Source organism: Mesoplodon densirostris, chromosome 2 (genome assembly GCF_025265405.1).
Source record: "Mesoplodon densirostris isolate mMesDen1 chromosome 2, mMesDen1 primary haplotype, whole genome shotgun sequence".
NCBI classification, from domain to species: Eukaryota; Metazoa; Chordata; class Mammalia; order Artiodactyla; family Ziphiidae; genus Mesoplodon; species Mesoplodon densirostris.
This window is the reverse complement of record NC_082662.1, coordinates 19,238,431-19,265,671: the sequence shown is the minus strand read 5'-3', so window position 1 is coordinate 19,265,671 and position 27,241 is coordinate 19,238,431. Positions and strand designations below refer to the sequence as shown.

The 27,241-nt window shown below is 50.1% G+C and overlaps 1 protein-coding gene across 1 annotated transcript in view; it reads left to right on the top strand.

Moving 5' to 3' along the window:
• Positions 1–27,241, top strand: part of ASAP3 (ArfGAP with SH3 domain, ankyrin repeat and PH domain 3) — a 48,573-nt gene that overhangs the window by 5,659 nt on the left and 15,673 nt on the right. Inside the window, exons 2-5 of the mRNA XM_060089137.1 lie at positions 19,906–19,978; positions 20,068–20,213; positions 23,088–23,162; positions 24,340–24,389. Coding sequence (XP_059945120.1) covers positions 19,906–19,978; positions 20,068–20,213; positions 23,088–23,162; positions 24,340–24,389 — 344 coding nt within the window. The remainder of the gene's footprint in view (positions 1–19,905; positions 19,979–20,067; positions 20,214–23,087; positions 23,163–24,339; positions 24,390–27,241) is intronic.

Genomic DNA, 27,241 nt, shown 5'->3' with positions numbered 1-27,241 from the left:
CTGAAAGGAGGCCAGAGGAGCAGAAGCGTAGCGATGGCAAATGGAAGAGTGACAACAGATGAGTTTGGGAAGGTAGGCTGGAGCCAGATCATATTCAAGTTTGTAGGCCCTGGTGGCAAGTTTGGATTTTATTTATTTTGCAGGCAAGCAACATGATCCAATTTATATTTTAGGACAGTCATATCAGCTGCTGTGTGGAGACGAGATTGGAGGGGGCAGGAGAGGACCCAAGGAGGCTGTTGGCACTTGTCCATGGAAGAGACGATGGTGCTGTGGGTAGGGCTGTGGTTGGTGGAGAAGTGGACAGATTCTAGAAGTATTTTATAAGTAGTAGCATCAAGATTTGTTGATGGAGTGCATGTGGGGAGTGGTCAAGAATGGTTCCCAAATTCCTAATGGAAGAACGCCATTGCCCCTTCCTAGGAAGGGGAAATCTGGGAGAGGAACAGGTTTGGAGGAGAGTCAAGAATTCTGTTTTTACATCTTACAGGTCTTTGAGACATACAACTGGAGAAGTCAAGAAGACATTTAGATATATGAGTTTGGAGGTCAGAGGAGTGGGTGGGCTGGAGATACACATTTGAGAGTTGTCAGCATTGAGATAGTGGGCTTCAAACTCGGATCTGTGTAAGAATCACCTGGCATCATTCCCAGAGAGTCCAATTCAGTAGCTGTTTCTTACTTAGGCTTCTTACTGCAAGTAACAGAAACCAACCTGAGCCGATTTAGACAGAAGAGGAGTTCACTGAAAGGGAATATTCAGTAGTTCACAGGATTTCTGGGAAGCTAGAGAACTGGGGCGAGGCAGCAGGGGGGATCTCAGCCAAAATCACTCCACTGAGCCAGTCTGGCGAGGACACTGCTGCCTTGCACTAAATGCCACAGCATATACCACCACTGTCCCCTGGGGACTGGGCACCTTCACTGCTGTTGCCATCAGTATAAGAATGACCTTCCACTCTCTCCGCTCCTGATTCAAAGTCTGTAGTGAGTGCCTCGGATTGGCCAAGGCTAGCTCATACTCACCTGTACCCTAGCTGCAAAGGAGTCTGGAAAAGCATGAATTTGGTCTCGTCAGCTTTTGTAGGAGGCAAGCTCTGCTGAGACTTGTGCAGCAAGTAGTTTCCCAGATGTAGGAGAGAGGTTCAGATACCAGTCTGGCAAAAATGACAAAAGTCTGGGACTTCCATGGTGACACAGTGGTTAAGAACCTGCCTGTCGGGGCTTCCCTGGTGGCGCAGTGGTTGGGAGCCTGCCTGCCGATGCAGGGGGCACGGGTTCGTGCCCCGGTCCGGGAGGGTCCCGCACGCCGCGGAGTGGCTGGGCCCATGGGCCATGGCCGCTGGGCCTGTGTGTCTGGAGCCTGTGATCCGCGACGGGAGTGGCCACAGCAGTGAGAGGCCCGCGTACTGCAAAAAAAAATAAAAAAGAACCTGCCTGTCAATGCAGGGGACATGGGTTCAAGACCCGGTCCGGGAAGATCCCACATGCTGCAGAGCAACTAAGCCCGTGCGCCACAACTACTGAGCCTGTTCTCTAGAGCCTGCAAGCCACAACTACTGAAGCCCACGCGCCTAGAGGCCGTGCTCCACGACAAGAAAAGCCACCGCAGTGAGAAGCCCATGCACTGCAACGAAGAGTAGCCCCTACTCACCGCAACTAGAGAAAAGCCCACGCTCAACAAAGAAGACCCAATGCAGCCAAAGATAAATAATTAATTTATAATTAATTATAAATTAATTGTTATTTAATTAATAATAATTACTTTAATTAATTATTTTTTTAAAACGACAAATGTCCTTGGCAGGTTCACCAGCCTGCAGGAGGGTGTCCGGGAATCTGCATCTTAACCAGCACCCCCAAGAGTTGCTCATGCAGGTGGTCCATGAACCACATAATGCGTATAGTGCATTAGCTGGTTTTAAAGAAGTGGGAGTGGATAAAATCACCCAAGGAAAGGAATGAAGAGGACCTGGGCCCAAGCTCTGGGGAGCTCAGGATCGAGAGATTAGGATGGGAAGAGTAGTTAATGAAGGAGACTGAGAAGGAGCTGCCAGTGAGGAAGGAAGGAAATCAAGAGAGGACCGTGCCTCAGAAGCCCGGGGAGGAATGTTTCAATGAGGGAGCCATGCTCAGCTTTGTCGGATGCTGCCTAGATGTCCAGAGGTCACATAAGAAAATGAAAGAGACACACCCCTGACGTCGGCAACACGGAGGTCATTGATGACCTTGAGAACTGATTTAGGGGGAAAAAAAAAACAGACTTAGTGCTATTTTCCCTTCCACACTGGCCTGGACTGGATTTGAGGAGGAGGCAGGTGAGAATTATTCCTGAGAAGGGAAGTAGAGGCATGGGATGGTGGCCAGGGACCTGGGCCAAGAGGGTTTTCCAGGCCAGACTTAGAACCCAACTCCATCTGAGCCTAGCCTCTTCCCACTCCAGGCTGCCTCTGCACAAGGACACAGGGTCCTCCTGGAGTGTCAGCCTCAAGCCCAGTCTCACAAAGGCTCCTCACCTCCCCAAGTGGCCGTCTTTGAGCCCACCTTCCTTGCCTGGTATTCAGCTGTTTCTGGCCACCGAGGTGGCACAGGCATATTTGGGGACAGAAACTGAAGCTTTAGGTCAGAGCAGAAGGAAAATGCTTTCCTCAAAAGCAATTTGGTAGTATAGCCCTCAGACATCTTTGCTAGAAAGTCCCTTTGATGGGCCCAGAGTACATGAGGCAGTGAAGTCTACGGAGGCACAGTGAGATCCCCAGAGTCTGGGGCAGGGCCCTGGGCCCCCTTTGTCCTGGGAACTTTGTGAGAGGGCATCACTGGGGTCAGAGAGTGGGCCTCACTGTGAAGGGTACAGGAGGCTGAGCTGGGAACAGCTGCTAAAGGTTTTCTAACTGGGCTGGGTTTTGACCTTGACCGAGCTTTTAAGAACTTCAGATGCTGTTGACTCCATGCAGACCTACAAATCAGAATCTCCCAGGGGTGAGGCCTGGGCAAGGGAACAGTTAGAAGGTTCCCAGGCAACTCTGATGAGCAGTCAGAGGGAAAACTATTGTGGTGAGCTATTGCATGCCCCCTTAAGGTTAGTTATTCATTAAACACTATTTATTGAACACCTGCTGTGTACGAAGGCGAGATGGTAGGTTCTGAGGGGATGGAGATGACAAGACAAGGTCCCCATCTGGGAAGAAAGACTCGTGCCCATGAAAAGATGATTGACAGCCCACAGCATAGAGGGGGGTGGCTGAGATCTGTGGAGACTGTCCCGTAAGTGAAGTCAAGCAGACCTGGGTTTGAATGCCTATTGGTTGTGTGACCTCAGGCACATGACTTGAATTTTCTGAACCTCGGTTTCCCCATCTGCAAATCAGGGTGATAATAACTGTCTTATGAGGTTGTTTGAGGGGATTACATATAAAGCATCTAGCATCTACCTGGTGCATGACAGGTACTTAATTTTTTTTAATTCCCTTTTGCTAAAGACACAAGTACACCTGCATATAGGATGGTTAAATAGATTAGGAACCACAGAGAAAAGGGGAAGATAATTGCAACAGGGCTGAAGTAATTACTGTAAGCACTAAAATTGTGCAGTCCTGGCACCAGAGCAAAAAGAGAAATCTGTGTACCTTGTGGGTGTCCGGGAATGAATAGCTGAGCCTAGGTCTGGACAAGGCAGGTTCTCCCCTCTGCTCTGCCCTTTGCTCTCTCCTCTCTCCCATCCATTCATTTCTTCATCAAACATTCGTTGAGAGCCTACCCCATTCTCAGTCTTGGCTACACATTACAATCCCCTGGGTTGCTTTTAGGTAGATTTTTTTTTTTTTTTTTTTTTTTTTTTTTTGCAGTACGCGGGCCTCTCACCGTTGTGGCCTCTCCCGCTGCGGAGCACAGGCTCCGGACGCGCAGGTTCAGTGGCCATGGCTCACGGGCCTAGCCGCTCCGCGGCATGTGGGATCTTCCCAGACTGGGGCACGAACCCATGTCCCCTGCATCGGCAGGCGGACTCTCAACCACTGCACCACCAGGGAAGCCCAGATTTTTTTTTAAATAGAGATAAAATTCATATTACATAAAATGTACCTTTTTTTTTTTTTTTTCTTTTTGCGGTATGTGGGCCTCTCACTGTTGTGGCCTCTCCCGTTGCGGAGCACAGGCTCCGGACGCGCAGGCCCAGCAGCCATGGCTCACGGGCCCAGCCGCTCCGCGGCATATGGGATCCTCCCAGCCCGGGGCACGAACCCGTATCCCCTGCATCGGCAGGCGGACTCTTAACCACTGCGCCACCAGGGAGGCCCAAATGTACCATTTTAAAGTGTACAGTTCGGCAGTCTTTATTCACAGTATTGTGCAATCATTACCACTAATTCTAGAACATTTCCATCCGCCCAAAAAGAAATACTGTGCTCATTAGAAGTCACTCCCCACTGTCACTCCCTCAGCCTCTGGCAACTTTCAGTCTCTGTGGATTTGGACATATATTCTGGACATTTCATGTCAGTGGAATCCTACAATATATGGACTTTTGTGTCTGGCTTCTTTCAGTTAGCATAATGTTTTCAAGTTTCTTCCATATCGTCTGGATTGCTTTTAAAGCAAAAATAGGAATAGCAAACACACTAGGCAGTGTTGTAGGCATTTCCCATATACATTTTAACTCATGTAATCCCCATCAAACGCACAGAGAGATGAAATAACCCAGTAAACAGGATTGCCAAAGAACATACAGGTTGTGCGTGCAAGGTATGGGACATGCTTATACTAAAAATTATTCATTGATTATCTGAAATTCAAATATAACTGCATGTCCTGGATTTATTTTTGATAAATTGGGCAACTCTGCTAGCAGTAAGTGGCAGAGCCAGGATTTGGACCTGGGCAGTTCAAAGCACACTTGAGTGCCTTACCTCTCACTCCTCTTCTTCCTCCCCAGGGACTCTGACTTAACAGGTGTGAAGTGAGGCTCTGGAACCCTTATTTTTTTAAGCACCCCAGGTGATTCTCCTTTCAGCCTGGGGATGTGTCGCTTGGCCTGGGAATACAGAGATGTCTGCTGGGCAGGATGGCTATCATGCAGCCCTCCCTCTATACCTGGCACTGGGCTAGGTACTTAAATGCCCGATCACATTCAGTCTCATGAGATAAGTGCTATTATTATCCCATTTGACAGATGCGAAAATGGAGGCTCAGAGAAACAGTCACTTGCCCCAGGTCATACAACTAAGAGTATTAGAAGTAGAATTTGGACCTCAGAACAGTGTGATGTCCTGAATTCTTAACCCCTGCTGCCTTTTCTGTGTTCCCACAGGGCCTTGCTAGTATCTATTCATTCATTTACTCACTCATTCATTCCACAAAACTTTACTGCTACTCATGTGCCAGGCCCCGTGCTGGGTGCTGTGGCTATAAAGGCAAATGAGCCCGTCCTTGCCCTTTTAGCATTTTCAGTGCCATAGAGAGTCAGACGTGGTAAATAAGGGCCACGAATGCTCTGATAGAAGGCTGTAGTGGGCACAGGGTGGCATAAAGTCAGTTTTGTTGTGATGGGGAGGGGGTGCCCTGTAAGCTGAGAAGGGAAAGTTGGAGTGTTTACTAGGCAGAATGGGAAAAAGGCTTTCCTGGCAGAGGTCTAGCGGCTGGAAACAGCGAGGCACGTTGAGGAAACTGCAGAGTTGGGGAGGACTGGGGTTTAAGGCAGCGGTCCCCAACCTGTTTGGCACCAGGGACCGGTTTTGTGGAAGACAGTTTTTCCATGGACGGGGGATGGGGGTGGGGTGGGTGGGGTGGGGGAGATGGTTCAGGCAGTAATGCGAGTGACGGGGAGCAGCAGATGAAGCTTCGCTGGCTCTCCCGCCACCCACCTCCTGCTGTGCGGCCCGGTTCCTAACAGGCCGAGGACCGGTACCAGTCTGTGGCCCCGGGGGGTTGGGGACCCCTGGTTTAAGGGATTCATGATGACTATCGAGTTGGGGCACGGAGGGATTCATCCAGGCCAACAAGGGAACCCAGAGGATGGGTGGCGTGGGGCCCTCTGCTGCTGTGTCCAGGAGGGCAGGCTGGTTCTCCCCAGGGTTGGGTGGAATTCAGGGCTTGGGGCCAGGGGTCAGATGGGAATCTTCAGCGATCCTCCTGCAGAGTTCTTGGTCTCTTAGCTCATCACCGCCGAGCAGTCTCCCGAGGAAAATCCCAGCCAGGAAACTTGGGGTTTGTGGAGGCCTCAGCGCACTGCAGAGGGTGCGGCTCCCTTCCTGCAACCCCTCTTCCTCCCCACTTCCCACCATGCTGCAGGGGGCAGCTGCTGAGGCTGAGCTGGCAGGGCTGGCCGGGTTCCCGGGCTGGGGAGACGGCTTCAGGGGCCCAACTGAAGGGACGCACAGCCCGCCACAGGCTCCAGCAGCGCAGGAAGGAAAACAGCGAGAGACTGAGGGATCCTGAAATAATAAATGTCAGAGCTGGCAGGAGCCTTCCACGTCACCGCCCAGCCCCTCGGTCCAGACAGGGAGTCGGCCCAGGGAGGGAAGGAGACTGCTCAAGGTCACACCGGGGGCCAGGGCCGACCCGGGGTGGCCCCAGGTCCTGCTGCAGGCCTTGCAGTGTAGCTCCTCCTGACTGTCCCAGCCTGGACTCTTGGGGGCCAGGGCTGGGGCCTTATCCAGATGAAAACCATTTGGAGACTTTTGCTCCTGCTGGTGGCTGAGGTTGGGGCAGTCTTGCAGGATATGATTAACCCCGCCCCTGAGTCCCGGAGCTTTGACCTGGAAGGGGCGTGTCTGTCAGCTCTGAATTGTATAGGTGGGGAAACGGAGGCACAGATGGAGGAAGGAACTTGCTCAGAGGGATACAGAGGGCCTAATGGCACAGGCAAGCCTAAAATTCAGTGCCTCCCCTCCCTTCCCCCAAAGGGTTTCTGCATTGCTTACGTTAGAAAAAATAGGACCTAATTTAATCTTCACAGTGATCCTTACAGAGATAAGTGGGGCCTAGAGAGGTGTGATAGTGAGAGAAGGTTCTGAAGGCAGAGGGCTCTACACTTCCTAGAGCTACTGACATGCCCCTGAGCCGGTTGCCTCGCCTCCCCCAGCCTCAGTTTTCTCATCTGTAAAATGGGGAAGATATTAACTACCTCACAGGAATAAACAAAGTAACAAAAATAAAACGAGCACGTAGCAAGTGGGGTGGCGGTTGGATTCATGTAATCAGATCAGCCTGGGAGCTTGGAATCCGAGTGTCTCCTGTTGGCCATCTGCTTTGAGCTGGGCTGGGCTGTGCTCTCTGTCACCCAGTCGAGCCTGGGGTTCAGGGCTGCACCCCCTTTCTCCCACTTGGCCTGGGTCTGCAGATGAGCCCCAGAGTCAAGTCTTTCTACCACAAGAATTTTTTTTGGCCACACTACGTGGCTGCCAGGATCTTAGCTCCCTGACCAGGGATCAAACTTGTGCCCCCTGCAGCGGAAGCGTGGAGTCCTAACCACTGGACTGCTGGGGAAGTCCCATCTACCATGAGAATTTATTGAATCACTCCTCTCTTGTTCAGAACCCTGCAGGAGCTCCTCATCACCTGTGGGACAAAACCTAGAGTTTTGGGTTAAAAGCATGGATTCTGGAGCCTGACACCCTGAGCTGGAGTCTAGGTGCTACCACTTATCAGCTATGTGAGCTGGACAGGTGCCATACCCTGGGCCTCAGGTTCCTCATCTGTAAAACCTCCTGGGGTTGTTGACAGGATTTGGTGAAATAATGCAAAGTCTGTCAGGTGCTTAGAAGACGCCTGGCATGTGGCCGTGATATAAAAGCATCCCCTCGCCTCTCATTAGGAGCATGGACTCCCAGAGGGTCATTCGGGGCCCTGCGTAGCCTGAGGCCTCACTGCTCACCACTTCCTCACCGGCCCTGGTAGGTTCCTGCCCCCTAAGCTCCAGGCTGCTCCCCTAACGTGCTGACTCTCCTACCCGGGGACTTTACCGAGGCGCCTCTGTCCTCTTAGAGTCACCTTCCCTGTCCTACTTTGCTCCACCAGTGTCTCCTCATTTTTCAAGGCTCTGGTGAAGCATCACTTCATCCCAGGGTGGGGTGGGCGCTCCTGGTCTGTGCCCCCCACAGGCTTCTCTTCTGCTGTGGCCTCACCCAGGCCTCCGCAGCCCTTGGCAAGCACATCCTTGTCTATGTTCTGTCTTCCCCACTGGGCTGTGAGCACCTTGAGGGCAGGGCCCAGCCTGACCTCCCTCTCTTCCCAGCACCTTCACGGCCAGGCACGGTACAGCCGGACACTCAGTATGTGTGGACGAGCCCCTACTGTGTGCCAGTGACTCTGTTGGAGACCCTGCCCCAGCCCCTCCCTCTACCCCACTGGGTGGAGAGGGGCAGGCTTGCAGATCTGAGGTTCCAGGGGAGATGCTTGTTCAGGGAGTAGAGCTGAGCTGGGATCACCTGGACGAGGGATGCGAGCGAATACTTCCCAGTCCCACCCTTGCCCCTCCTTGCTGGCCACCCACGAAGGGCCCTGTGGGGCTCCCTGCTTTCTTCTGATCTGCTGATTGGGCAGGTGGGTGAGCAAAAGCAAACTTTGAGCATGATGTGAACAGGACAGCTCACGTTTGCAAGGGCTACAAACTTAGCCAGCCCTTATTGATTCGATTCCCAGTGGGAGGTGGCTGGAACGGCACTGACTATCATTCCCATTTTGCAGATGCGGACCCTGGGGCCCAGAGACTGGAGAGATTGCAGACTTGCTCAGGGTCTTGGTATTGGGTCCAGAATAGAACCCCAGTCTCCTCTCTCTACATCCTGTGCTCTTTCTGCTACGTGCCCTCTTTGGAATTAGGCAACAGAGCTTGTGCAGCTTCCTTTAGCCAGCAGGTCAGCCTTAAGCCCTTCCTGTCTGCCCCTCAAGGACCCTCCCACCTGGTCCTTGCCTTCCTTTGTCTCTCTCAGGCCGATTTCTCTAAACCCCACTCTCTCCCATCCCATTCCTCTTATCAAAAGCTGTGCCCATGGGCTTCCCTGGTGGCGCAGTGGTTGAGAGTCCGCCTGCCGATGCAGGGGACACGGGTTCGTGCCCCGGTCCGGGAAGATCCCACATGCCGCGGAGCGGCTGGGCCCGTGAGCCATGGCCGCTGGGCCTGTGCGTCTGGAGCCTGTGCTCCGCAACGGGAGAGGCCACAGCAGTGAGAGGCCCATGTACAGCAAAAAAAAAAAAAAAATATGCTGTGCCCAGACAGCTGTCCATTGAAAGGGGCCCGCTCATATACTAAGGTGTCAAGGGGTTCCAGGTAACAGTGCAGTGGTCCTCAACTTTTCTGAACGTAGGAACCCCCTGTCTTCTTTCATTAACTTCACGTTGTAGAAATTTTCAAACACAAAAGTAGACTCACCCAGCTTCAACAACTATTATTTTGCTAATTTTATGTTTTCATCTCCTAGCCCTCATTTTTTCTTGTGGAGAGTTTGGTATATTCATAGAAAACAGAACAAAATGATGAACCTCCAGTTGCTCATAACCCAGTCCTGCCCCGTGCCCATCCCAACCTGCTTCCCCAACTCTCATCGTGTTTTGAAGCAAATCCCAAACGTCATATTGTTTCAGCCTTAAATATTTCAATACATAGCTCTAAACAGTAAGGATTTCTTTTTTTGCTTACACAACTAAAATGGGATGCCATTCTCATACCCCGAAACATTAATAATAATCCCTAAATCATCAACTATCCAGTTTTCAAATTTCCAGTTGTCTCATAATTATCCTAACTTCTTTTACAGTTTATTTTTTTAAAAGCAGGATTCAAGTGAAGTCCATTTGTTGATGGGTGTTTTCAGGCTCCTAAGATTCCCCCTCCATCATTTTTGGTTTCATTTTTTGTAGTCCACAGGAAAACAAACCAGTGGCTTATTCTGTAGTTTCACATCATCTGATTGTGCTCACTGTTGCATTCCCCAGGTGTGGTTTAACGAGTTTCTCCATCTTCTGCACTTTCTGTAAATAAATCAGCAGTTAGAAATGAAAAGCCCCAGGGTTTTCTGTGCATTTTTTGTCATTTCATTAAATATTTGAAGTGTAACTTGGTTTGCTCATTAAAATATTGTATTTTATTTTTCACAGTTAACATGTAGTACATATAATTTCATCTTCTCTTGGACATCAAAGATCAAAGGAGCCAGGATCCTGCCACCTCACAGAAGGACCCCCTTTCTTAAAAATTTATCTTATTCAAGTATAGTCGATTTACGGTGTTGCGTCAATTCCTGCTGTATAGCAAAGTGATTCAGTTATACATATCTATCTATCTATCTATCTATCTATATATATATATATATATATAGAGAGAGAGAGAGAGAGAGAGAGAGAGAGAGAGAGAGAGAGAGAGATACACACACATTCTTTTTCATATTCTTTTCCATTATGGTTTATCACAAGATACTGAATAGTTCCCTGTGCTCTACAGTAGGACCTTGTTGTTTATCCATTCTCTATATAATAGTTTGCATCTGCTAATCCCAAACTCCCAGCCCATCCCTCCTTCACCTCTCCCCTTGGCAAACATAAGTCTGTTCTCTATGACAGAAGGAACGCTTTTTAATGTCAAGGTTTCACTGACCTTTCCTTTACACTTGTACTTTTAGTATTGATTGATTGATTGATTGATTGATTAAGAAATATGGAAAAGGACAAAAAGCTACCATGAATTCAAAAATACATTTAAGGGCTTCCCTGGTGGCGCAGTGGTTGAGAGTCCGCCTGCTGATGCAGGGGACACGGGTTCGTGCCCCGGTCCGGGAAGATCCCACATGCTGCAGAGCGGCTGGGCCCGTGAGCCATGGCCGCTGAGCCTGCGCACCCGCAATGGGAGAGGCCACGACAGTGAGAAGCCCGCGTACCGCAAAAAAAAAAAAAAAAAAAAAAAATACATTTAAAGATTTGTGTCTTATTGATCATAACAGCTGCATTCATATTTGGAATGTGGTCATACTAATTTGTGAGACTTTTTTATTGGTCTGTAGTGCTTACTATATAAGTGTGCCTTCATAGGGCCATGGTAGTAACTCCTTGGATTTCCAGGGCCTGGGGCCCACAGACTGGGAATAAACAAGGGAGTTAGGGTCCAACAGTTGGAGTCCAACTGTCCCAGGTCCATCTCAGCCACTTCCTGGCTGTGTGAGCTCAGGCAACTTTCTTTACTTCTCTGAGCCTCACTAACTCATCAGCCAGATGGGAATAAAAGCAATGACTGTCTTATCAGGATGCTATGAATCTTAAAGAGTGGATGTCAAATTACTTTACAAACTGTAAAGCCCTGTGCAAGTTTTGGATTGTATTCTTTCCTTAGTTTGTTTGCATTTCCTATGAGACCTGGGGCAAGAAACTCATCTGAGCCTTTGTTTTGCAGTCTGTAAAACGAGGAAGTAATGTTAGATTATCTCCAATATTCTGTGATTTAGTCTCTCAAGGGACAACATCATGGTCCAAAACAAAGCTAGAAACTGGTTTTCTTCTCCTGTGCCAACTATACTTTAATTGGTAGAGGCTACCTGAAGAACTGACTCAACAGAATGATGGAACAAAACCAGAGACAGTGGGAAAAATACTGTGACTGATTAATGATGGCTCCAATGGTCATGGGATGCCACAAAAGGGGTGCCTATGCCCCGTATTATAATAGTCCAAAAGAGTGAATGTCTAATGGTGAAATTTAATCTGCAGCTCTCAAGGCCTTAGCTTTAGCAGCTCTGCCCCCTGGGCTGGGTCACCATGGTTACCACAGCTGGCTCTGAGAAATCACAGGAATGAAGAATGGCTCCTATTGATGAATCCTGACCCAGGAAGGGGGCATGCAGAAGGCCCTTCCAAGCAAGGCAGCTGGGCATGGCCCTAGTGCTGCCATCTATGATCTTTTGCCTGCAGAGAGCGAGAGCACAGTGTGTGTGTGTGTGTGTGTGTGTGTGTGTGTGTGTGTGTGTGTGGAGGGGGTGGGGGGCCACAAAGGGCGGTATCACCAACTGGAATTCAGACTTTGTCCAGGCCTAGCCAGGCAAGGCTGCCCGAAGGACTCCAGTTGGTTTTCCAAGTTCAGACATGTCCCTGTATTCTGAGTTTCGCCTGCCTTTGCCCAGTGCCTGCCCAGGCTCTTGCATGGGCTCTTAGCTTTGAGAGAAATCTAAATGGCCATCATTACTAATCCAAAATCTGGTGCCTGAATCATGCTCTACCATCTGAAGTCCCTAAATACTTCAAGGTCACTCCCTCCAGGGTCACTTATTCTTGCTTAGGAACTTCTTCCTGTGTTTGAGCTGAAATCTGTCTCTGTGTCTCTAATTCTACCTCTCAGTCCTGGAAATCCTCTTCAGGGCCAAGTTCAATAAACCTGTTTTCTCTCCAGTAGGACAGCCCTTGGAGTATTTGCAGTTGGGGCCCTGACTCTGCTGTCAACTTCCTTTTCTTTGGACAGGTCTCCCTCTGTCCCTCCCTCCTCCCTTCCTGTGTGAGGGGATGTTGAGGGGATATGGTAGAGATGGTGGAGCTGAAATTCAGGCTCAGAGGCAGATCCAGTCCCAGGGTCAAAGAAGCCGTGTCCCTTAACCTCTGTGGGGCAGCTTGGTGTTATGGAAAGAACATTGGCCCTGGATTTGACCAGACCTGGGTCTAAATTATGACTCTGCCACTGTTCAGCATTATGTGACCTGGACGTACTTGGACATGTTCCTTCCCCTGACAGGCTCATCTATAAAAATGCAGATGGTGATGCCTGTCTCAAACGGTGGCTGGGAGGGTGACAAGTAAGAGTCTGGCCCAGAGCCCTTACTCAGGCACTCAGGACATGTAACATCTTGCATCCTGTATCTGCCCAGTGACAGAGGTTTCACTGCAGTCCCTCTGTACCTGTGGTTCCCACATCTTGCTGAGCAGGATCATGGGGGTGGGGGGAGGTATCTTTAATTAGCTCAAGGAAAGTTGAGAAATTCCTAAACCAAATTCCATTTAATTTTGCAATGGATAACATCATTAGCAATCAAATAATAATGTTCTAAGCACTTTACCTACGTGAGTTCATTTAATCTCCCCAACAACCCTATATAGTAGAAACTATTATCCTCATTTCGTGAATGGGGAAATTGAGGCACAGAGAGGTCACATAGCAAATACCAAAATGGAGCTAGAATTTAAAACCAGGTAGTTTGGGGCCAGCCTCATACTTTTAACAATGATGAGTTACTGCATCTCTGAAAGGTGGAATTAGACCAGTGATCCCCAAACTGGAGCATGGGTCGCAATCACCCGAGGGCTCGTTGAAACACAAATCGCTGGGCCCCACCTCCAGGTTTTCTGATTCAGCTGAAGAATCTGCATTTCTAACACGTTCCCAGGTGAAGCTGTTGCTGCTGACCCTACTTTGAGAATCACTGACTACTTGGGATTAAAAGGACTCCCTGAGTCCAGAGGCTGATTTTTGGGTTTTGTTAACCTATCCAGTCACAGGCACGAGGAATGAGGGCTGATCTCGTACAGAAGCAGAAAACAAATCACGGTAAAAATCATACTCATATTTTCCAAATGCCCCAAGCCTTGGCACCATGCTGTTGTGTCTGTGATCTCATCTAAGCCTCACAGTAACTCTATGAGTTAAGTGGAGAATGGATTTTTTTCCCCATGTGATATTATCTTCCTCCCATTTTAAAGAAGAGGAGGTTTAGGGCTTCCCTGGTGGCTCAGTGGTTGAGAGTCCGCCTGCCGATGCAGGGGACACGGGTTCGTGCCCCGGTCCGGGAAGATCCCACATGCCGTGGAGTGGCTGGGCCCGTGAGCCATGGCCGCTGAGCCTGCGCGTCCGGAGCCTGTGCTCCGCAACGGGAGAGGCCACAACAGTGAGAGGCCCAAGTACTTCAAAAAAAAAAAAAAGAAGAGGAGGTTTAGAGATCTGGCGGGACTAGTATCACCCAGGGAGATAGTTCTCAGGAGACTGGGGCTAGAATCGTAGCTTGGGACTCATCGTGCTGTGCTTGCCTCATTACTGGAGTTCTAGAAACTTCTGTGCCTTTCTCCAAATTCCTTCCCATCCCCAGGCTTTGATCTGAATTTTCTCCTTAAAACAGTATTTTTTTTAGCTAAAATTTTTGCCCCATTGTATTATAGAGGGTAGGTGTTATCAGTCATTTATACCCCAGTTTGAATGATTTTCAAATATTTTCTTGAGAAAAGGGTGATTAGAGTTCCCCCCTCTTTGTTTCCCCTTCGGGCACTTTGTGTTTATATGTCTGTGAACCTTTTGAAGGAAGGGGCCATAAAATAGGCACCAGGGGATGCTTGTTGAAATGAATGAATGAATGAATGAATGATCCTCTCCTTGCCCATCCTTCCCAGAGCGAGCCTCCCTCCTCTAGCATTTCTATCATTTATACCTAGTACTCCCCCACACCACGTCACAGCGCAGCCTCTTAGTCCAGTGCTCACAGCCAAGCACCACAGCTTAAAGCTTTCCCTGTTCCTCCTAAGCAGACACAGCTCTGCTTTCCCTGGGCTCTGAGGTACCTTGTCCATCTTCCATTATAACCCTAATCACATTGCATTATAAGTATCTATTTACTTGGCTCTTTCTTTCCTTAGATGGTGGTGTCCCTAAGAGCTGAGATGTGTCTCTTATGCAGGATGTGAACACATAGCAGGCACTCAATAACTAGTTGAATGAATGAATGAATAGCTGTGTGAACCTTGGTTGCTAAGAGCAGTAGGGGCAGGAATGGTATCTTGCCAGGAAGCCATTTCCTGATACATTTCTGACAAGGGCATCAAGGGACAGTTTGTGGGTGATTAGGATGACTTGCCTGCCTGTACCAGTAAGAGCTAGGTTCAGCTACAAGTGACAGAATACCTAGCATAACAGTGGCTCAAATAAGATAGACATTTACTTTTCTTTCATATAAAAGACATCTACAGATAAGTAGTCCAGAGCTGATAGGGTGGCTCCACAGTCACCAGGGACAAGGCTACCACTTTGTTGCTCCACCATCCATAACATGTGGCTTCTACCTCATGGTCCAAGATGGCTGCCTGAGCTCTAGACATCACAAATGCATTCTAGATAGGAGAAAAGTATGACAGGACACCCCTCCCTTCCTTTTTTTTCTTTTCTTATTAAATATTTTTTTCTTTATTTTTGGAGCAGTTTTAGGTTCACAGCAAAATTGAGTGGAAAGTATAGAGAGTTCCCAAACACCCCTGGCCCTACACAGGCACAGCCTCCCCTACTATTACCATCCCACACCAGCATGGTACATTTGTTATAATCAGTGAACCTACACTGACACATCATTATCACCCAAAGTCCATAGTTTACATTAAGGTTCACTTTTTTATTATTATTTATTTATTTATTTATTCATTTTTGGCTGCATTGGGTCTTCGTTGCTTTCTCTAGTTGCGGCAAGCAGGGGCTACTCTTCACTGCGGTGCGCCAGCTTCTCATTGAGGTGGCTTCTCTTGTTGCAGAGCACAGGCTCTAGGCACACGGGCTTCAGGAGTTGTGGCACGTGGGCTCAGTAGATGTGGCTCGCAGGCTCAGTAGCTGTGGCACACGGGCTTAGTTGCCCCACGGCATGTGGGATCTTCCTGAACCAGGGATTGAACCCGTGTCCCCTGCACTGGCAGGCAGATTCTTAACCACTGCTCCAGCAGGGAAGTCCCTTAAGGTTCACTCTTGGTGTTATACATTCTATGAGTTTTGACAACTGTATAGTGACGTGTATCCACTATCCTGGTATCATACAGAATAGTTTCACTGCCTAAAACTCCTTTGTGCTCCTCCTATTCATCCCTCCCTTCCCCCAACTCCTGGCAACCACTGATTTTTTACAGTTTCCATAGTTTTGCCTTTTCCAGAATGTCATATAGTTGGAATCCTACAGTCTGTAGCCTTTTCAGATTGGCTTCTTTCACTTAGTAATATACATTTCAGTTTCCTTCATGTCTTTTGTGGCTTGATAGCTCACTTCTTTTTAGCAGTAAATAATAGTACGTTGTCTTCCAAGTTTTGGCAGTTATGAATAAAGTTGCTATAAACAATCCATGTGCAAGTCTTTATGTGGAAATAAGTTTCAACTCATTTGGTAAATACCAAGGAGAGCAGTTGCTGGATCATATGGTAAATGTATGTTTAGTTTTGTAGGAAACTGCAAAACTGGATTCCAAAGTGGCTGTGCCCTTTTGCATTCCCACCAGCACTATGAGTGTTCCTGTTGTTCCACATCTTCACCAGCATTTGGTGTTGTCAGTGTTTTGGTCATTCTAATAGGTGTGTAAATCCCTCCCTTCCTTTTTTTTTTTTTTTTAATAAATCCATTTATCTTATTTATTTATCTTTGGCTGCGTGTTGGGTCCTTGTTGCTGCGCGCGGGCCTCTCATTGCGGTGGCCTCTCGTTGCAGAGTACAGGCTTCAGTAGTTGTGGCTCGCGGGCTCCAGAGGCAGGCTCAGAAGCTGTGGTGCACAGGCTCAGTTGTTCCGCTGCACACGGGATCCTCCTGGACCAGGGCTCGAGCCCATGTCCCCTGCACTGGCAGGCGGACTCTCAACCGCAGCGCCACCAGGGAAGTCCCCTTCCTTCCTTTTAAAACTACTTTCTGGAAGCTAACAAATGATATATCCATTGGTTAGAACTGTCACATGACCGCATTTAGCTGCAAGTTGGGCTGGGAAATGTAGTCTTTTTTTTTTTTTTTTTTTTGGCTGCGTTGGGTCTTAATTGCTGCGCGCGGGCTTTTTCTAGTTGCGGCAAGCCGGGGCTACTCTTCGTTGGTGCGCGGTCTTCTCATTGCGGCGGCTTCTCTTGCCGCAGAGCATGGGCTCTAGGTGCACGGGCTTCAGTAGTTGTGGCACATGGACTCAGTAGCTGTGGCTTGCAGGCTCTAGAGTGCTGGCTCAGTAGCTGTGGCGCACGGGCTTAGTTGCTCCGCAGCATGTGGGATCTTCCCGGCCCAGGGCTCAAACCTGTGTCTCTTGCATTGGCAGGCGGATTCTTAACCACTGCGCCACCAGGGAAGCCCCAGAAATGTAGTCTTTATTGTGAGTGGCCAAGTGGCCATCTGAAAAGTCAGAGTTCTAATTGCTAAGGAGGAAGAGAGAATGGATTGGGAGCCAACCAGCAGCCTCTGCTACACTGCAGGGAAGAGAGATCCTCTCAAACTAGCTTAAGCAGTAAAGGGAATTTGTTTGCTAGGTTCAGGGGTATTTCATGGAGGCCCAAGGACAGGAAGTATGGAAGGGCCTCTGAGGGTGAAGGATCTGGAAAGTTGCCAGAAACCAGGGCAGCTCTTCTCTTGTGCTTCTCTGTGGCAGCATGGGTCTCATTTGCTTCTTTCTACACATCTACTTTGTTCTTTTCCCTTTGCTTAAACACTTCCAATCAATTAGCTAGCTTTCCAGAGCCCGATTCCAAATTCCTTGGAAAGAGAATCGGATTGGCCCAGCTTAGGTCAAGTGTCAACCCTAGTCCAGTCAACTCTGGCTAGGACAAACAAGGCAGCAAGGGCCCAGCTGTTGAGGGGTTTTCAGAGAACGAGTGTCATGGGATAGGAAGACTCCCCAAAGGGTATCTAGAGCATGGACAGAGACCTCTCAGGTCTGTGTCCCAGGGCTTTGCAAACCATCATTCATTTAGGTAAACAATTATTGAGCACCTTTTGTATGCTAGGCACATGGACCTGCCTTCTAGGGAGTTTTCTAAATCTCTTTGGAATTTGTTCGTATCTTTAACCTGCACTGTCTTTTGGAGTGAAATCCTAGCTCTTTAAATTAATCAACTCTTATCTTTCCCTTTCAAGTTTCAAGGTGGGAGTCAAGGGCTTTGGCAAACACGAGTTTCCCCGTCTAGGTCTTTGGGAACTACAGACATGTCCGTGTCCTCCCCTCTTGTCTTTGTCTCTCAGATAGAAACGTCTTAGTTCTTTAGCTGAGTCAGTTATGGCCCCCTCTCCCCAATCTCCCTAAGTCCTCAACTTTCTTTCTTCAGCTCTGGGATGGGCCTCTACTGGTCCCAAACATGAAAGTGTCTCAAGGTCATACTCAGGGGAGAGACTGTTAGGTTTCTATTCCCTGGAGGAAAAGTACCCAGAATTTGATGGGTACTTTTTTTTTTTTCTTTAAAGAAGATGTTGGGGGTAGGAGTTTATTAATTAATCAATTTATTTTTGCTGTGTTGCGTCTTCGTTTCTGTGCGAGGGCTTTCTCTAGTTGTGGCAAGCGGGGGCCGCTCTTCATTGCGGTGCGCGGGCCTCTCACTATCGCGGCCTCTCTTGTTGCGGAGCACAGGCTCCAGACGCGCAGGCTCAGTAGTTGTGGTTCACGGGCCTAGTTGCTCCGCAGCATGTGGGATCTTCCCAGACCAGGGCACGAACCCGTGTCCCCTGCATTAGCAGGCAGACTCTCAACCACTGCGCCACCAGGGAAGCCCTTGATGGGTACTTTTTAGCATCAGGAGCAACTGCTGACAATCAGAGGTACTGTTCATTTAGGACACATCTGTGCTCAGCACCAGACTAAACCCTTTATGTGCATCATCTCATACATACAGTCCTCATAATAACCCTGAGAGGTAGGCATTATTTCTCTCATTTCACAGATAGCTAATCAGGGAGCTCAGAAAGAATAGGCAACTTGCCCAAAGTCACACAGCATCTGGGCAGTGGAGCTGGGCTTCAAAACCAGACCCCTCTCCCTCCAGAGGCTTCCCGTGTGCCCAAGGCATCTGAAAACACTCCACATTGCCTCCGAGGACTGCCTTGTGCTTGTCCTCCTGTGAGTTTGGTTTAGAATCTTTGCAGATACCATTCCAAATGTTTGCTAACTCTTGCCACATTGAAGTAACTCTTTGGCGATCAAACTTTGATCCCATTATCGTCACTGGACAAAATAGGGGGGGCTGGGGTCAGGGTGCAGCCATCGTGTGTGGATGGAGCGCTGTACTAGGGCACCCCCTGGAAGCCCAGCTCTGCTGCTTCCCCACTATTTGACTCTAGGCAAGACCCTCCCCTCTCTTGGCCTCAGTTTCCTCATCTGTGGCTCTGTGGGCCCTTTGCAGCCCTAATTCTATAATTTCCCACTTAACTATGCATTTCATGAGGATTTCATGAGGTTGGCAGCTTCTATACCCCACTGGAAGAGGGGTGTGTCTGGGGGGTTTGCATCCGGGCTGAGCCGCCCGGGACATGGGACTCCTGCATGTGATGCAGCCACATCTTCTGGCTTCCCCACAGTCTGCTGTTTGTTCTGCAGCCCCTGGAATTTGGGGTTGCCTGATATCGTCCCAGCAATTCTCTCCAGGGGCGCTGAGTGTCCACCTCTACCCTCCTCATCTCACTGCCCACCGACGGTGTCCCAGCCTCTCCCTCCTTATCCTCACGTGGCTGCTTACCGAGGCTGGGGTTTGGGGACCAAGTCTTTCCGCATCTGAGTCTTTCGAGAATATAGAGATGTCCATGTTTTCCTCTAGTATTTTGCTAAGCGTCATGTATGTGTTCGTCAGATCATTCTCTCAGCAACTCTGTAGTGTCATCCTCATTTTGCAGATGAGGCACCCTAGGCTCAGAGAGGCGAACAGATTTATCTAGGTTGACACACTAGTTAGTGCCAGAGCCGAGATTCAAACCCTGGCCTGGCATACCCCACGATGCCACGTGCCTTGGAATTGCTATGTTTACTTGTCCCGCATGAGGAGAAAAGCCTGGCCTTCCTGGTGTGGTGTGACTGGTCTGTGGCTTCCCATGTGGTCTGGGTGGGGGAGGGTGGCCTGTTTATGTTCCGTTGGAGTGCAGGGGGACCCTAGGGAGGGAACTGTGTGTGCTGTGTGTGTGTTTGGAGGGTGGGATCGCAGAGTCAGGCACCCCTCCCGGCTGAGCATCCCTGAACCTCTGTCCACATTTGTTTCCAGATGCTGGAAGGAGACCAGGCCATCCTACAGAGAATAAAGAAGGCTGTGCGGGCGATCCATAGCTCCGGCCTCGGTGAGTGAGCCTGCTTGGTGCCAGCCTGGCGAGGCAGCCCTTTCCCCAGCTCCAGCCTGGAACTAACTCTGCGCCTCCCTGCTCCACAGGGCATGTGGAGAACGAGGAGCAGTACCGAGAGGCCGTGGAGTCCTTGGGCAACAGCCACCTGTCTCAAAACAGTCACGAGCTGTCCACCGGCTTCCTGAACTTGGCCGTGTTCACCCGTGAGGTGGCCGCGCTCTTCAAGAACCTGGTGAGGCCCTGCTCCTCTTTCACTCAGCCTCAGCCCAGGCTCAGGGCAAATCTAACCAGTGACTTAAAAACCCGACTGGGAAAGGGTTGGTTTCCACCCTTCTTTCAGGTTTCCCTTGACTTCTAGTCTCCCTTGATCTCTGACCCATGACCTGAGGTTCCTTTCCAGTTCTTTTTTTTTTTTGTATCTTTTTTTTTTTTTTTTTTTTGTGGTACGTGGGCCTCTCACCGTTGTGGCCTCTCCTGTTGCGGAGCACAGGCTCCGGACGTGCAGGCTCAGCGGCCATGGCTCACGGGCCCAGCCGCTCCGCGGCATGTGGGATCTTCCCGGACCGGGGCACGAACCCGTGTCCCCTGCATCGGCAGGCAGACTCTCAACCACTGCGCCACCAGGGAAGCCCTAGTTCTTTTTTTTTTTTTTTAATATTTATTTTGGCTGCGCCAGGTCTTAGTTGCAGCACGCAGGATCTTTAGTTGCGGCATGCGGACTTCTTAGTTGCGGCGTGCATGTGGGATCTAGTTCCCTGACCAGGGATGGCACCCGGGCCCCCTGCATTGGGAGCGCAGAGTCTTACCCACTGGACCACCAGGGAAGTCCCCCTTTCCAGTTCTGACCTCCTATTTGCATTCTTCTTCCTCTCTGACTTCTTTCCGGCCGGCGTCTCCTCTCCCCTCTCTCCCTCCCTCCCTGCCTGCCCTCCTCCTTCTCCTCTGTGGTGAGCACCCAGGAGCAGAGGGGGTCTCACAGTGGGGAGGAGCCCCACTCAAGGGAGGGCAGGCTCGGGTTCCTGTCTTTGCACCACTGCCTCTCCTTCACCCCCTTTGTCCTCTGCTTTCCCAACCATACCTGCTTTGTCCTCAAAGGCAAGAACGTGCCTCGCCTCAGCAAGCCTCTCAGCTCCTGCACGTGGCCCAGTGGCCTCAGGTTCCTTCTTGAGATGGCCTCCTCCCCATCTGCCAAGTCCCCGCCTCAAAGCTACCCCAAAACATGAGCTCTTTCCTGGTGCAGGCATGGTTCTCAGTACTTCACGTGTGTTAACGTTTCATCCTGGAGCACAGCTCTGTGGGGTTGTTTTTACTATTGTCCCCCCTGTACAGGCTAGGAAACTAAGACACGAGGTTAAGCACCTTGCCCGAGGTCACACAGCTGATTTGAACCCAGCATCCGAGCACAAGCCTGGCTGTACCACCTCCCAGGAAAGCCTCTCTCCCTCTAGGCTCCGTAGCTTTTGGCCCAGCTTTCGTGGCTCAAGTTCCACCCAGGGCCCTTCCTGGCTGGCGCGGACCACATCATCTCTACGAGGCAATTTGCTTAGTGATCAAGCACCCACACCTCAGGCTTAGACTCAGGCCTTGAATCCCTGCTTTGCTGCTCACTGGGTGTATGACCCTGGGCAAGTGCCTCAGTCTGCCCAAGCCTCATCTGTAAAATGGGGATAACAATGGTCCCCACCTCACAGAGTGGTGATGAGGATTTCGCAAGTTAAGTGCCTGCTCCGGGGTAGCGCTCAGTTAACATTAGCTAATATTGCCGTCTGTCATCATTTTGTCTCTTTGCGTAGCACTGCCTCGCACCCTGTCCTACACGTAGAGGCCTTTAACAGTGTTTGGGTTCACCTGAATCAGTGACGTCTTTTGTCTTTACCTCTCCTCCCCTTGTTTCAGTCAAACTAGTGTTTGCTGAGCATCTCCTCAGTGGTGGGTGGTGTACCAGGGGCTGGTGACACAGGGAAGAGTCAGACTGCCTCGGAGAGCCACAGCCTAGTCGAGGAACTGAGATGTGAAATGACACCAAGCAAGACCAGCAGTGTGGCACAAACTCAAGGACCCAGCGGCTTGGGTCAGAGGCCTAGGGCTGCCATGGCTCAGAAAAGGGGAGGTCAGGATAGACCACAGGAGGAAGTAGTCAGGAAGGCTTCCTGGAAGAGGGGAGGCCCGAGCTGTACCTTGAAAGGTGGGCTAAAATATTAGATAGGCTGTTTTGAGTTGCCAAATGACAGAAATTCAACTCAAACTAGGTTAATTTTTTTCTTTTTATATGTCTTTTTCTCTTTCAATCTTTTTTTTTTTTTGGCCATGCCACATAACTTGTGGGATCTTAGTTCCCTGACTAGGGATTGAACCTGGGCCCACCCAGCCCTGGCAGTGAAAGCACAGAGTCCTAACCATTGGACCACCAGGGAATTCCCTAGGTTAATTTTTAAAAAGAGAATTCACTGGCCCCTGTAATGGGAAGTCCAGGTATGCAGCTGGTCTTAGGCTCCTTTTCCAACTCTTAAAGAGTTTCTCTCTGTCTCTGCTCAGTGGGCAGGCCCAGATTCACACCTTACAGAAGAAAGACAATCTTTCTTCCGTGACTTTGGCAGAGAAGTCCCAGGAAGTATCCTGATTGGCTGGCTTGGGTCATGTGCCTGTTTCTGATCCAATCACAGTAGCCGGAGGGTGGGGCACTCTGGTCAGCTCTGACTCCTGTGTTCACCCCATGTGACCATAGGGAATGGGTTCCCCACATTATAAGGGGAGTCGAGGAACTAGCCAGACAGAAACAACACATGGGTGCTACAGGTGGACCTCAGAGGGTCAGAGGGGAGAGGTGAGGGTGTTTCTCTGGCAAAGGGACAAAGACAGGCTGACCATGGATGCCATGGATTGAGCAGTGAGGTGATAAGGCGGATTAGTCAGGGGAGGGGAAGAGCTTTCACAGGAGGCCGACCCCGCCACCCCCTGTACTCCTTCCCTTTCTTGTCTTTCTCTCCCCTGCCTCCTTTACCCCAGTGCTGTCCTTTGCCTTGTGATGCTTCACCGTACCCTGAGCCCCTTGGGCCTGGATGGATGGTCACCCAAGGTGGGGTATGGGGGTCTCTGCTTTTTCCAGGTTCAGAACCTGAACAACATTGTCTCTTTCCCCCTGGACAGTCTGTTGAAGGGGCAGCTGAGGGACGGGCGACAGGTGAGTTTCCACGTGGGCAGCAGGGCGAGTGCAGAGGTGGTGGGATGGAGCAAGACAGGGGTGGGCAGGAGACGATAGGGGAGGCAAGGCTGGGCTGAGGACGGAGGCCAAGCGAGGCTGTCACAGTGGGTGTGCTGACCCCACATTACTGACCCTCGGGATGACAGGAGGACCTGGCCCTGGGGTGAGCCTAGGATGGCTGACTTACTGTCTGCCAGGGCCCTTTACAACAACCCAATGGGGGGGGGGGTCCTGTAGGTGCTGTTATCCCCATTTTGCAGTTGAGGAAACTGAGGCTCAGGGAGTTTGGTACCTGCTTACAGTTTACACAGCTGGTCAGTGGAGGAGCCAGTGTGAGAGTCAGGCCTCCTGACGCCCATGCTTGGCTGCTATCTCTGCAGCAGGCAGCTCCTGGCTAGAGGCAAAGTAGAACTCGAAGAGAGTAACAGAATAATCTCCCTGGGAAGTCTGCCCCAGAAGGCCCCTGAGAGGTTCTCCCCCCAGAGGCTTTCCTCCTCGCCTGGGAACCACCCAAACCAGACCAGCAGCTTTTTCGCCTGGTAGACTGGGGCACCTTGGAAGTTTGGGGGTGGGGGCAGGGGGGCTGTTCTGAAGGGTGTGAGCAGCCTGCTGGATGAGGCCCAGGCAAACTAGGCCAGGGATCAGCCAGGTCTCTCCGGCTTGCTGTGTGGCCTTGGGTAGACTTCTTAGCCTCTCTGTGCATATGTCCCTCCACCTGTACCTTCCTGTTGAAAGGGTGAGCAAGTACCAGGCAGGAGAAAACAGTGGGGTAAAGTTAGGGGAGGATTCTGATCTTCATCCTCCATCCTTTTCCTCATGGTGATCTCCATCTTCTAAGGGAGGGGACTCAGGGCAGACCCCCCAAAATCTCCCCAATACCCTAGGCCTGAGCCTACCAATTTAGACGGATTACTGACAATTGCGGGAAGAGGTCAGTTGGGAGAAGGGGCTCAGCGCTGAGAAATGGGGTTGGTTGGGTCTATTTTGGGGGGTCAGGTTTGCAGTCAGGGCTATGTGGGCAGGGGGCGGTTGGATTGTGGCTCTGAGCAGCACAGGGGAGCATGCAAGTGCAGGGTCCCCCTAATGGTAGCAAAGTGTACTGTAGATTCCACACCCCAAGAGCCCCTTTGGGCAAATTGTTCTTTCTGAACTACAGGATTCCAAAAAGCAACTGGAGAAGGCATGGAAGGACTATGAAGCCAAAATGTAAGTGGCTGCGTCCAGGATGGTTTGTCCAGGAGAGCAGTGTTTCTGTTGCAGTGGGAGGCTGGATGTGGGGAAGAACCTAAGTGCTGCCAGGGCACGTCACCCAGAAGCGCATGGCACCTCACTCTCTAGAAATGTTTATGGGGGCTGGTTTATGCCCAGGCCTGACAGGAGTCTGGGGGCTGGACCACGAGATGACTAAAGGGGAGCTATTGTGAAGGGACCCCAAGATGCTGCTCTCAGAGACCCATCTGCTCAGTGGTGCCAGACATGGGCAGAGAGACGGAAAGGAGCATCCATTTACTCCACACCTCCATGTGCCAGACACCCATCCTCACACTCACCCAGCCCTGTGAGGGAGATATGAGTATCCCAATTATCAGAGGAGGAACTAGAGGTTCAGAGTGGTTAAGTTACTTGCCCGAGGCCATATAGCTAGGCAGAGGCAGGGCTGGGATTCACGTTCATTGATCCTGTTTCTGCAGCACCAGGCAGTATCTATAAACATTTAGCTGGACATAGAGGATGAAAGGCCATACCCGGGCCTCTGTGTGCAACACACAATACTCCAGATTTCTCCCTAGCTACTGGGATGCTAGGGAGACAGAGGGAGTCCCAGGTACCCAGTAACCAACTGCCCCTGAGCGGGGACTCTTCGGGCTCTGCCTGCCAAACTCTGTCCAGGTCCTGGCCCCAGCCCTCTGCCAGGACCCAGCTGGGCCCACTGTACCTCAGGGCACCGTTTGCTCTTCTTTGTAAAATTTTGGCTTCTCTTGCATTTTGCAAAAGCCATATGTGTTCATTATGAATAACTAAGAAAATATGGAGAAGTAGAAGAGGAAACATTTTTAATTATCTCTAGGAGAAGATGAGGGTCATGTGGGGGAATATCTAGTACTTCTCTATTGCTAGAATTTTTTTACATAGTGTGTGTAGCACTGTAATTTCATCATTTTAAAAAAGTGGAGGGTGGGGGAGAGTTCCCTGGTGGTCCAGTGGTTAGGACTCGGTGCTTTCCCTGCCGTGGCCCAGGTTCAATCCCTGATCGGAGAACTAAGATCCCACAAGTGGCCTGTTGAGGCTGGGGGTTGGGAGGGGGAAGCGGGGGCAGGGGAAACTACCAAAACCCAGGAAGAAGATCCTTCATTTCCAAGCCTAAAGTATTAACATCTTTCTAGTCATTTTTCTATATATAAAGAAATATTTTTACAAAACCGAGATCATAATAATCATACTGGGGTTTTTTTGCTTAAAAATACATTGTGACCATCTTTCTACATCATTACATGTCTTTATACAACGTCACTTAAATGGGTGCACTGTGTGTCAACATATGCATAATCCACAATGTATTTAATCTGCCCCTGTTGTTGGGGAAGCATCCTTGGAACTAAATCCTTGCTCCCACTCATAATTATTTCTGTAAAATCCTTCCAAGAAGTAGATCCTGGAGCGTTATTGTTCCTCAAGCTCCCAGCACCATGGGGACCTCCCTGAGTCTGAAGGAGGCTGAAACTCCTCACCCACAACGAGGATCTCCATCTACACTCCCGCTGTGGGTGTAGATCTTGTGGTGAAGGGTGTGGGAGCTGTGATGAGCGTGGCCATCTGTTCTCATCAGAGGCCTAGGGAGGGGTGTGGACAGGCAGGCAGGTGATCTTTCTCTTTATGATTTGATGGGTGAGCACATGGTCTTCATCTTCCTGAGCGACCTTGACTAAGCCCTTAGCCTTTTAGCCTTTCAGGGCATCATCTACTAAATAGAAAGAATAAGCCCTACCTTACTGACCTTCCCCAAGTAGCTCTGCTTTTACCAGATTGATATATTGATCTTGCCTGTAAGGTTTCGTTTAAAGAAAAGACTGTGTATAATGATGGGGAAAGAGGCTTGTCTGAGGTTACGCAGTGAGTTATCGATAGGGCCTGGGCTAGAACCCAGGACTTCTGAGTCTGGCCTTCTTCTTCCAGTGGTCTCCTGGCTCCTGCTTCTATGCCATAGGTCGAGCTACATGTCCTGGCACAGGTGTCTGTGTACATTTGTTTTATGAGGGCTCCAGGTATAGCTAGATATTAGCGAGCCATGAGTTGCTGTGTAATTCCAAACTCATTCTTACCAAACCAGTCTGGGCAGCAACTGCAAAGGCCCAAGGGCCCTGATAGCATCTGTTGAATACCACCGGGATTCTCACCCCCTGGTTGTTCATATAGGGGGTTCCCCTCTCCACCTGGGGCTGCTAAGAAAGGCATCCCAGGCCCTGTGCAGGGGACACAATTATCTAGGCTGTTCCATTTTCAGGGCTGATTCCTCACCTGAAAAATGGGGCCAACGATACCTTGCAGGGTTGATGTGGAGATGAAATAAGTGCAGTGCATATACAGCACCTGGCACTGCAGTTCAACACGTACTTATTGGCCATCTTTCTGAGCCAGAACTGGGGCCAGAATAACACAGCAAGGGGTTCAGAGGCAAAAGCCCAGACCTCTGCTCCTAGCATTTCCCCGACCAGCCTGGGATTTGGGGCAATTACCTCCCTTCTCTGGATCTCAGCTTCATCTTTTGGAAAATAGTCCCTGACCGTGATCTATCAGAAAAGACACTGTGACTGTCACCAGCTGGGGGAACCAGGCAGGGAAGGAGGGATGGAACAAGTCGGAGCCACAGTGTTCGTTACCAGTGCTGTCCCTAAGGCTCTAGCATCAGGCTGACTTGGGTTCATATCCTCTAGTACTTAGCAGCTGTGTGCCTTGGACAAGTGACTTATCTGTAAAATGGAGTCATGATTCCTGCCTCATGAGATTATTGCTTTAGTGTGTGAAGGGCCTAGCAGACCACTCAGCACAAAATTAGCACT